The 12664-nt window shown below is 40.7% G+C and overlaps 1 protein-coding gene across 1 annotated transcript in view; it reads left to right on the forward strand.

The window, feature by feature from the left end:
- hdac4 (histone deacetylase 4) overlaps nucleotides 1–12664 on the forward strand; it is a 437614-nt gene that overhangs the window by 188948 nt on the left and 236002 nt on the right. The window contains exon 3 of the mRNA XM_034186647.1: nucleotides 130–192. Coding sequence (XP_034042538.1) covers nucleotides 130–192 — 63 coding nt within the window. The remainder of the gene's footprint in view (nucleotides 1–129; nucleotides 193–12664) is intronic.

The raw sequence follows: 12664 nt of genomic DNA on the forward strand, positions 1-12664 counted from the left end.
GCAGGTCTGTTTACTGCTTATCATGTGTGTGCGCGCCTCAGTCTCAGGTTTCTGTGCTGTTTTTCGCTGTTTGTTTTTACACTATTGCAGTTTTAGCCTTTGTGACAAACTTTTTCCGGTTTTTGACAGGTGGTTTTACCAGCAAAGACCAACCTCTGGAACTTCTTTCATCAGCTGCAAACAACCATTGTGGTAGGATTGCTCTCTCTGTCTCGCTCTCTCTCCATTCTTTTAATTTGTGCAATTCATTTAAGTGACACAACAGTTAAGAACCATAAACGTATCTCAATCCAAAATAAAACTGTAATGAATGCAGTTTATTCATTTGAGGGAATGCTGAGGAGGATCGTGATAACTAATTTAGTGCAAATGCAAGTGCCCTGATTGTCATTTTGAGGAAATTCATTTATGATTTGGATTTTTATTGTTAATCTCCTCCGTGACACCTGCAGGGTTCCATAAATAAGTGATGCACCAGTAGTGGTTACAGAACATAAGTGCTCAATGAGGAAGACGTCATAAATGCCTCGGTTGGCTAATGTGTGGCTCATAAAAACACCCAGTCAGTGTCTATATACATTAGGAAGCCGATTATTTACTCCTGGGTTTGTAATCCTTTCTACGAGTTCATGTCATGCTTTGTTTTTAGCCGGTGATAATGTGTTTGTCAGGGTTTTACTTCTTTTAGAACTTGCACTCTGTTTCGCCCTGTGTGTGTGTGTGTGTGTGTGTGTGTGTGTGTGTGTGTGTGTGTGTGTGTGTGTGTGTGTGTGTGTGTGTGTGTGTGTGTGTGTGTGTGTGTGTGTGTTTATGAATACTGATGGAACTTGACGTTCTCGTTAACAGGAACGTGGGACGTTCACACAGCAACAGCATGTCATCAACCCACAAGTGGCATGTTTATTCCATGTGGTGGGAGGAAATGTTGATGCAGCAGTGATGTCACTGTAATGGTCGCCAAGACCTGAAGCGGTAGTCTGTTAATAGCATGTTTCGCTGCCTGTAGCAGTGACACACGCACACAGAATGGCAACCACAAACATTCACAGCATAATGTGTTGGATAGGAGTTGTGAGGCTCCACTTGAAAATGTTTTTCTCATTAAAGTAGAGTTTTCATGTTCTTTGATCATTGTTGTGATGAGGATTGACCTTATGATCTGCTTTGTGCAGAATCTTTACGATTGTATTTTTACACCCACTTACTGTACTGATCGCGCCTGCACGGGTACGGAGGACAGGATAGCTTATCCTGTTAGCTGTAGCCTGTCTGTTATTTGGTTTTTGAGTTAATTTTGGCAGGTTTGTCTTAGCAGGCACAATGTTGGCAGACTGAGTGGCTTTGTTCGAGAGTTGTGTCCATAAATTAGACCAGCTGTGGTGTTGGGTGTTACTGTCACAGTACATGAGTCCAGTGTTGGTGTGGTTAGCGCACCCATTAACACTGCTTTGATGGCTTTCACACTGTGGTCAGGCAGAAGAATGCAATCAAAGCCTGTCATCCAGTTGTGTTGCCCAACAGCATTACTGCAAAGATTGGAATCACCGGTTGATGTCCAGTGTTTACCGGGTACCAGCGGCCGACATAGCTTCTTATATAAAGGTGCTGGCATCATGCAAGGTCAGACTATGGAACATTGTTTTCCATGTCTGCACCAATGATGTTAGGAAGCAGCAGTCTGAGGTCACAAGGATGGGCATAGTGAGGACTTGTGACCTTGCCAGAAAGATTTGTCAGCATTGACTAATTGTCTCTGGTGCCCTCCCGGGGAAATGATGAGGTTTATCGCGTTCTGACTGTCATGTCACCCATGTGAGCTCTGTTTCACATGATGCGGTGTCCATCCACAAGACGCGTGTCAGGCAGAAAACGCACGCGGCCGACTGGACGCACTGGACCAGTAGTTGTGGACATTATCAGAGCACACTGCTTCTCATTCATGTCATGTCATGACTAGGGCTGGGTATCTAGAACCGGTTCCTTTCGGGTATCGTTAAGAAATGATTCGATCCACCGACATCAATAAGCTTTTTGCTTAATGATTCTGTTATTGGTCCTTCAGAGTGGCCGTTGTTTTGGGGGGTGTTTGTCAGGAAAATGATCATTTCTCTACATTGATTACAGACTCTGCAGCGGGTCTGTAATCAACTTTTCTGCAGCGCGGCTTTGCTTTGAACCTTGAACCAATCGAAGCAGTGGTTTGCAGATTGAAGCAGTGTTTCGATCTATTGCTTCGTTTATTCTTTCTTTTGCTTAATTTTCCTCTGCTAAAACCCCAAAGAGCATGTCTGTGAATATTATTTACCTTTTTTATGTTAAACCGACCTGTTATGGTCTTCTGAAACAGTTGACAGATGTATTTTCTAACTTAAAAAAGGTAGCGATGCTAACACATTAGCATGTCTATGGCATTTTCAATGTTAAAATTTAGCATTAAGCAGTTGCAGCTGTCATCACGTTCGGGCGCATTTGTTTTCAAATTGTAATATTTTTTACATTTATTTTTGTTTATATATTAATAATCTAATGATTATTATATACAATATATACTTATTATATACAATTTTAGAGAAAGAGACAAAAAAAACCTGAATAGAAACACAACAGAAAATATAAAACCAACAATGAACATTCATAAATACATACATACATACAGAAATAAATAAGTGTTTCCTGTGAACACCTAGTGACTCTTACACCTCCACTTCATCCCTGTCTTATTTAAATTTAATGACAGTTTCTTTCAGTCAAACCATATTTTCACTTATTAATTTCTTGTTAATTTCTTTGGTGATTTCCTCCAGAACTATCTGCCAAACTAGAAAACTGCTGCATCCTAGTAAGAGCAGAATACTACTGGAATGAATTTGAATAAGGAAAGTTGGGTTTTTTCTCACTAAATGGATGCTGCACTCACTGCAGTTAATTGTCTGGAATAGTCCCAGATTGCATTTCACAGCTTCTAGAATTGAAACATTTCTGTGCGGGTGGTGTTGGGGGGTAATTTTGGGTTTCAGCTTTTTTTTGTTTTTCACCACTTTGATCCCTGAATATGTCAATCGTGAGTCACTTTTGTGCTGATTAATGTCACTAACTGGGACTCCTGTCTTGTTGCGAGAAAGAAATGAGAATCATCCTCCGTTCTGTTCACACAGCTCCAAACACTGCGCAGCTCTCTGTCGAGTCAAGTTAGAACGATAGAATCCAGTCAGAATTAATAACTTCAAGCAAAACACCATTTAAATCAAAGGACACCTCTTTCCAAATGTTGTAATACAAACAAACTGCAATCGATCAAAATGTTTTTTCCTCCCAAAATGAGACGTCCTTCAAAGTGAAACACCGTTTTGTTTATTTTTATTTATGTCCAGAGATCAAGGATACAGTGACCAATTTCATATTTATTTACTTTAAGACTCAATGAAATACATAGAAAACCTGTAAAGCCTACTTTTAGTACAAAATTCACAAGAGGTATTGATAAGGGAATCGATAAGGAATCGCATTGATAAGCAGAATCGATAATGGCATCGATTTCGATAAAATCTTATCAATAACCATCCCTAGTCATATCTGTCATGTCATGACTTCCATGTCCTTCCTGATATGAGGCAGATTCCCGCAGCTTTCAAAGGGCAGCTCTGTAGCTCAGTGGTAAAGTCTCAGACTGGCAATCAGAGCTATTGGAAGGCACGAGTTTGCATCCCGTGGGAGGTGATTTTTTTTTAATTCCACATAATGTGGTGTGATGTGGTCCCACAGGTACCAACTGGTTTTAATTTTTATTTATTCCAGATAAGCGGCGCGATGTGGTCCCACTGGTACTGGCTGTTTATTGTTTTTTTTTGTTTTTTGCATAAGCGATGCGATCATGTGGTGCACCTCACACTGTTCCTGCTTGAAAGACTGCTGCGTGCACAAACTCTCACACCAGGCTCATGCACGCCTGCCTGTTGGCGCAAATTTGGACTGTTTCACCGTTTTCTACCAGACATCGACCAAACTTAGCACTATGTGTGAAGGGGCCCTCAGGTGTGATGTCACCACCATGACATTGCAGCTAGCACCAGTCCAGTTATACATCATGCTGCTGCTGTTTTGTTTAGGGTCGCCACAGCACAGATCTGCACTGGGATTTGGCACAAATTTTACACCAGATGCCTTTTCTGACGCAACTCCAGTTTAACCAGGAGAAACACACACACGCCCTGGGGGCGGTCCCCCATCCAAGTACTAACCAGGGCCCACTCTGCTTATCTTTTGAAACCAGACAGGATCAGGCTTATACAGAGCAGACTGGCTGCATATTATTTAAAGGCTGTAACGTTCCTAAAATAATTAAACAATGTGCAACATCATGGCAACATTTGCCAATTATGAACTGTAACTGGACTAAATATATACAGTGGGTAAAATAAGTATTGAACACGCCACCATTTTTCTGAGTAAATATATTTTGAAACGTGCTATTAACTTAAATTTTTCACCAGCTGTCTGTAACAACCCAAGTAATCCACATACATACCAAAAAAGGCTTTTATACGATGCATTAAATACATTTCAGGAAGCATGTTCAATATTTTTTCCCTGTGTCATTCCATTTGATTACACATAACATAATTTCTATACATATTTGTAGAGCCCGACCGATATATCGGCCGGCCGATATCATCGGCCGATATAAGCCCTTTTCATAGTACTCACTATCGGCCGAAATTTTGCCTGATAGAACGCCAATAATTTCTCATAAACAGAACAGTTACTGAAATAATGTTTGTGTCCGCAATGTAAAATGTCCCTGCACCGTTTGTCCATTAGATGGAGCTCTGACTCCACTCAACTGAGAGCTGCTTATACCCCTGCTTAAATGTGTTCGTCACTGGCCCCCGTAGTTTGCCATCACACTGCACTGATCGGCTGACAAAAGCATACAAGTAAGTTTATAAGAATGTTGTTTGTAATAATTTTGCGATTACATTCACCCCACATTTCTCCCGTTTCAGTTCAACTCAGTTTGATTAACTCAGTTTATGTAGTAATGTGTCAAATGTGCTTCATTGCATCGGTCACGCTTTTTATTAAGCCCACGTTGTGTAGACCTTATTTCTAGCATGAAAAACTTTCGTTTACTGCTAAGAGGTTGAAACATTCAGATTCACTGGTCGTCCGGAAGGGTTCTGGGAATTGCTGCTGTCCGCCATTAACCCTCTGGGGCCGACCCTGTCGTATACGACGGCTGGAGCCAAGCTTTACTAAATTGTAAATAACTTTTTAATGATATGAGATAGAAACTTACTCTTTTTTTGCTGAAAAGTTAACTCCGCGGACTTTTGATCCACCATCAGCCATCTTGGTACTCCTCATAGAAGATGTGTGATGACGTGCGCAATGTGAGTGTCCAATCGGAATTGGTTCTCCGTCACATGGTTTTCCAAAATCCAATCGTAGGGCAGATTTACCTCACGTGATATGGTAAAGATCATTTTCAGGAGTGATATCTTACTAGTTGGTTTGTTTGAATAGCCCCCTAACTGCTCCAATTGCATTTCTGCATTTTTTGAACTTGAAAATTCTTCTCTGTTATAAAGTTAATAAGTATGAGCACAAAGCTTCAGCTTTTAGCTCATACCTTTTTTGTTAAGGGTCCAAAAAAGAACATTTTATTCATTAAAAAAATATATATATATCGGCTGATTTATCGGCTATTGGCAAATCAGCCGATTTATCGATTATCTGCATTTTTTTATCCAAATATCGTTATCGGCATCAGCCTCAAAAAAACCAATTCGGTTGGGCTCTACATATTTGTTTTGGTTTCTTTATATCTATGAATTACCTGGGTTGTTAACGACTTCTGGTGAAAATTTCATGTAGCACCTTTAAAAATACTATATTTACTGAGAAAAATGGTCAATACTTATTTTGCCAGCTGTGTAATTTAGAGGGACCTTATGTATTTCTCAATATTTTCCTAATAACTGTTGTAAGGTAAGCTTAATGAGTCAACAGATTATAGCCAAATTAACTGGCTGTGATCATAATACTGTATATTTTATTCATCAACTCACATTTCATAAATACTTTGACTAAAGAAACTGAGTATATATATATATATATATATATATATATATATATATTCCATGAATTTGAATTGAGGTTGCAAACAGGAAGTAGAATTGCAATTCAAATTTCAATTGAAGGAAGTAGAATTGAAAGGCCATGAAATTCCAATTGATAATTTTGGTGTATTCCATAATCATGCTTTACACTATATTCCATATGTGACTGTTTTACATATTTCATACAAATATTATTATCATGAAATTCATGTACACATTCTGTTTTAATTACAGCAAATGTTTCTCATCAACAATTAAGAATAAAAGCATCTGGGATTGTACATCATTTTAATTTGATGTACAATCCCAATTCCAATGACGTTGGAACATTGTAAAAACAGAATACAATAGTAGAGAAGCTTGAATCTTCGAATGGACTGGGTTGTTTGACGCAAGGATGTTTTGCTTCAAATCGCAGAAGCTTCCTCCGCTAAAATTCTTGCGCTGGTAGTCTGACTTCTGTCTTGACTCTTGTAGAGAAGAATAACAGAAGCCACAAAAGCTGGAGTTTAAACCTAACCAGACCCCTCCTACCGAGAGGCAGACTGCTCCAGCCTTAGACTGCTGTGGTCTGATGAGTCCATGTTTCAAATTGTTTTAGGAAATAATGGACGTCGTGTCCTCCGGACAAAAGAGGAAAGAGACCATCCAGATTGTTACCAGCGCAAGGTTCAAAAGCCAGCATCTGTGATGGTATGGGGATGTGTTAGTGCCCATGGCATGGGCAACTTACACATCTGTGATGGCACCATCAGTGCTGAAAGGTACATCCAGGTTTTGGAGCAACACATGCTGCCATCCAAGCAATGACTTTTTGCACAAAGACAATAACGTTTATCAGTTTGAACATTAAAGTAGACCTGCATTGAAATAAATGTGGTCAGATCTCAGAAAGAAATAGCTGATATGTATTTATAAGACCCATATGAATGCAGTAAAGTAAATCTGCAAGCCCAAATTTGTAATTCAGCGGAGAAATCTTCATTTAAAAATGACAAATTTGCAGCTAAAATTTGGCCCTCAGCAAAAACTGTTTGTACATCCGGGTCATTGCAGTGACGTCCGGCAGAAGACGGAGCGCTCCTGCCTTCAGTCCGATCCCGCATTGAAATTGATTTTATCTGTTAGTAATGTTACTGTTATACACATCCTGGTTTCAGCATCCAAAAGTAAGCTGCAATGAATGTGAGATACAGCTCTGCATGCTCAGATCAGCGGCGACAGCGAGCAACGTTCTTCCCCGCCGCCTCGCTCTCTGCCTCCGCTGCGCTTACTGAGTCTGCGTGCTCGGTAAACACCAAAGCGGGCCACTCACATCGCCCCCGTGTCTGCTGTGCAGCCGGCACCACGTCCCTGTCTACTGAAGGTGCAGCCACCTGCAATGAAGGTGCAGCCAACTTGGCAAAAGTCCAGAGACTACGCTCGCTGTTTTATGCGGAGCGGCTGGTGACACCTGTTGCTGCAAGGACAGACTTTTCGCAGTGCCGCACGTCTCCGTAATCGGAGCCGCAGAGCTCCGTGGCCGCTGAGAGAGGTTTATATCTTTTTAATGACTTGGATTCTTTGCGGGTCCCGCCTCCGTACCCCGCAACAGGTAACACCAGAGGCGAAAGACAGTAGATTTTCAATGCGACACCACTCAGTCAAACGGGCGTATGAAAAAGTCCCCCAAAATAATTTTCAAGCACAAATAAAAGAAATGTGTACTCACCAAATGTGCCGCAAGACAATATGAAGTTTTAAAAAAGGTAGATCCTTCCGTATAAGACAAGAAAAAGGTGCAGATGCAAACTGACGTAAATCCACAAATTACAGCTGGCGCGTGCAATGCATGCTGGGATAGGGTCTTTTCCCTGACGTCTCGGCAGCGTCCCGGATGTGATGACAGTTTTGCGGAGGGCTAAATTTTAGCTGTAAATTTGTCATTTTTAAATGAAGATTTCTCCATTGAATGACAGATCTGGGCTTGCAGATTTACTTTACTACATTCAGAAGGATCTTATGTGTAAGTATAAGTCATTTTTTGGTCCAAAGATCTGACTGCATTTATTTCAATGCAGGTCTACTTTAAATATCTTGTCTTTGTGATGTATTCAATTGAATATAGGTTGAAGAGGATTTTCAAATCATTTTATTCTGTTTTTATTTACATTTTACACAATGTCCCAACTTCATTGGAATTGGGGTTGTATTATGACTTTCATTTTATGGAACATAGTGGAAATATACCCAGAATGCATTACTTTATCCAAATATTCAAAATGGTCACCAAGCCATTTCAGGACATTTGTTTGAAAGCCTCTCTGTTGACAGATATTAAGCCCCAAAACATGAATCAGTTTTAAATCGGGAAATATCCGCAAACCATTAATTGCAAAATATGAACATTGAAAAAATAACTCCTGAAAATGGGAAGGCAGGTCTAGCACAATATATATTCAGTGAGGAAAATAGGTATTTGAACACCCTGCGATTTTGCAAGTTCTCCCACTTAGAAATCATGGAGGAGTCTGAAATTTTCATCTTAGCTGCATGTCCACTGTGAGAGACATAATCTAAAAAAAAAAAAAAAAAAAATCGGAAATCACAATGTATGATTTTTTAAAATAATTTATTTGTATTTTACTGCTGCAAATAAGTATTTCAACACCTGTGAAAATCAGTGTTAATATTTGGTACAGTAGCCTGTGTCTGCAATTTCAGAGGTCAAATGTTTCCTGTAGTTTTTCACCAGGTTTGCAGACACTGCAGCAGGAATTTCGGCCCATTCCTCCACACAGATCTTCTCTAGATCAGCCAGGTTACTGGGCTGTCGCTGAGAAACACAGAGTTTGAGCTCCCTCCAAAGATTTTCTATTGGGTTTCGGTCTGGAGACTGGCTAGGCCACTCCAGAACCTTGATATGCTTCTTACGGAGCCACGCCTTGCTTATCCTGGCTGTGTGCTTCGGGTCATTGTCATGTTGGAAGACCCATTCATGACCCATCTTCAATGCTCTAACTGAGGGAAGGAGGTTGTTCCCCAAAATCTCGCAATACATCGCCCCGTTCATTCTCTTCTTAATACAGTGCAGTCGTCCTGTCCCATGGGCAGAAAAACACCCCCAAAGCATGATGCTTCCACCCCCATGCTTCACAGTAGGGATGGTGTTTTTGGGATGGTACTCAGCATTCTTCTTCCTCCAAACACGGCGAGTGGAATTAAGACCAAAAAGTTCTATTTTGGTCTGACCACATAACATAACTTTTCCCCATGACTCTTCTGGATCATCCAAATGGTCATGGGCAAACTTAAGATGGGCCCGGATGTGTGCTGATTTAAGAAGGGGAACCTTCCGTGCCATGCATGATTTTAACCCATGACGTCTTACTGTATTACCCACAGTAACCTTGGAAACAGTGGTGCCAGCTCTCTTCAGGTCATTGACCAGCACCTCCCGAGCAGTTCTGGGCTGATTCCTCACCTTTCTTAGGATCATTGATACACCACGAGGTGGGATCTTGCTTGGAGCCCCTGTCCAAGGGAGACTGAAAGTCATGTTTAGCTTCTTCCATTTTCTGATAATTGCTCCAACAGTTTATCTTTTTTCACCAAGCTGCTTGGCAATTGCCCCGTAGCCCTTTCCAGCCTTGTGGAGGTCTACAGTTTTGTCTCTGGTGTCTTTGGACAGCTCTTTGGTCTTAGCCATGTTAGTAGTTGGAGTCTTACTGATTGTGTGGGGTGGACAGGTGTATTCATGCAGCTAACGACCTCAAATAGGTGCTTCTAATTTGGAATAATAAGTGGAGTGGAGGTGGACTTTTTAGAGGCAGACTAACAGGTCTTTGAGGGCCAGAATTTCTGATGATTGGCAGGTGTTCAAATACTTATTTGCAGCAGTAACATACAAATATATATATATATATATATATATATATATATATATATATATATATATATATATATATATATATATATGTGTGGTCTGTCCAAAACCTAATGGACCTTTTTATTTTTTTCAAAAACTATATGGATTTGAATCACGTGTGATTGCATCAGCCAAGCTTGAACCTTCGTGCGCATGCGTGAGTTTTTTCACGCCTGTCGGTTGCGTCATTCGTCTGTGGGCAGGCTTTGAGTGAGCACTGGTCCACCCCCCTCGTCGGATTTTTATTGTCAGTGAAATGGCTGAGCGACTGCCGCTTTGCTCCATAAAAAGTTTTTCAGAAACTGTTAGAGACAGCCAGTTGGAAACCAGTCGAAAGATTCAGATGGATTTCGGTGAAAATTCTGTCAGCATCACAGGGATTAAGGAGTGTTAAAACCTTTTTAAAGACGGCCCACAGTGGTGGAGGGCGTGCGGCGGACCGAGCGGCCATCGACAGGCTGGAACGACCAAATCATTTCTAAACTGAACGCTGTGTTGATCCAGGACATCGTGTGACTACCACAGAAATGGCACGAGAGCTGGACATAGCACTTTTGCGGCACATTCCACTGTTACAGGAGATTTTGTAATGAAAGACGTGCGGAGGATTTTGCGCGTCGGCACGGAGCCGCTCATTGCACGCAACAAAAAAACACCTCCATGTTGGAAACCATTCAGAAGATTCAGATGGCTTTCGATGGCTTTTCAGTCGAGTGAGTATCCGAGAAATTGTGTAACAGCTGGACATGCCACAACATGTCCTGCGAAACTTCCAACACAAAGGTGTTTTTTTTTTGTTGCGCGCAATGAGCAGCTCCATGCCGATGCGTGAAATCCTCCACGCAACCGACAGGCTTGAAAAAACTCACACATGCACACGAAGGTTCAAGCTTGGCTGATGCAATCACACATGATTCAAATCCATATAGTTGTTGAAAAAAATAAAAAGGTCCGTTACTTTTTGTTTTTTCTAATCATGTTTTTAGCTTTCAATCTGTTGTTGACTGTCCGGAGCTGTGTTTTCATCTTGTTCCATTTCATTTTGCACGTCCACTTCAAGCTCGTTTGCTGTTAATTCTTCCATTTTCTTTGTTCGCTTTTTGCTTTGTTTTAGTTCGTACAGTGGAAATTGTAAACAACGTCGCAAATGTGATATGCAATCCGGATCAATTGTTATGGTAATGGTCTGATATGGGAAAACATCACACGAAAATCAGCCAATCAGAGCGTGCATGGTGTCATTGCCATATAATAAATATATATACACAATTGTTTTATCTTCCAGCCTTATTCCAAAATGGAGCAAATTAATTTTTTCCCTTAAAATTCTACACACAGTACCCCATAGACAAAATGAAAAAAAGGTTTTTTTTTCTCCCTTTGGAAAATTTATTTTAAAAAACAAACAAACTAAGAGATCACATGTACATAAGTATTCAAACTCTTTGCTCAATGCTTTGTTGATACACCTTTGGCAGTAATTCCAGCCTCATGTCTTCTTGAATATGATGCTACAAGCTTGGAGCACCTATCTTTGGGCAGTTTTGCCCATTCCTCTTTGCAGCACCTCTTAAGCTCCATCAAGTTGGATAGGGAGAGTCGGTGTACAGCCATTTTTAGATCTCTCCAGAGATGTTCAATCGGATTCAGGTCTGGGCTCTGGCTTGGCCACTCAAGGACATTCACAGAGTTGTCCTGAAGCCACTCCTTTGATATCTTGGCTGTGTGCTTAGGGTCATTATCCTGCTGAAAGGTGAAGCGTTGCCCCAGTCTGAGGTCAAGAGCACTCTGTAGTAGGTTTTCATCCAGGATGTCTCTGTACATGGCTGCATTCATCTTTTTCTCAATCCTGACTTGTGTCCCAGTTCCTGCTGCTGAAAAACATCCCCACAGCATGATGCTGCCACCACCCTGCTTCACTGTAGGGATGGTATTGACTAGGTGATGAGGGGTGCCTGGTTTCCTCCAAATATGACGTGGGGCATTTATGCCAAAAAGTTAAATTGTTGTCTCATCAGACCTTCAGGTGACTTTTGGCAAAATCCAGGTCTACAGACAATTCCTTTGACTTCATGCTTCGTTTGTGCTCTGACATGCACTGTCAACTATGGGATCTTATATGTAGACAGGTGTGTGCCTTTCCAAATCATGTACAATCAACTGATTTTACCCCAGTTACACTCCAATTAAGCTGTAGCTACATGTCAAGGATGATCAGTGGAAACAGGATGCAGTTCAATTTTGAGCTTCATGGCAAAGGCTGTGAATACTTATGTAATATGATTTCTTAGTTTTTTAATTTTTACTAAATTTGCAAACATCTAAAACAATGTTTTTCCACATTGTCAGTAGGGGGTATCGTCTGTAAAATCTTGAGGCAAAAAATGAATTTCATCCATTTTGGAATCAGGCTGTAACATAACAAAATGTGGACAAAAATGAAGTGCTGTGGATGCATTGTATAGATACTGCATATTGCACAAGTTCTAACTCAGTGTTCATTAGCATTTTTGATAGTAATATAAGTGTTCAAATTTCACATGCAGATCTTGAATTTTGCCTCCAAGCTTCACAGGATAATTGTGGGTTCTTAACGATTCTTGAAAAGAACCGGTTTTCGATACCCAACCCTTCCATC

This window comes from Thalassophryne amazonica, chromosome 14 (assembly GCF_902500255.1).
Source record: "Thalassophryne amazonica chromosome 14, fThaAma1.1, whole genome shotgun sequence".
In the NCBI taxonomy this organism is placed as follows: domain Eukaryota; kingdom Metazoa; phylum Chordata; class Actinopteri; order Batrachoidiformes; family Batrachoididae; genus Thalassophryne; species Thalassophryne amazonica.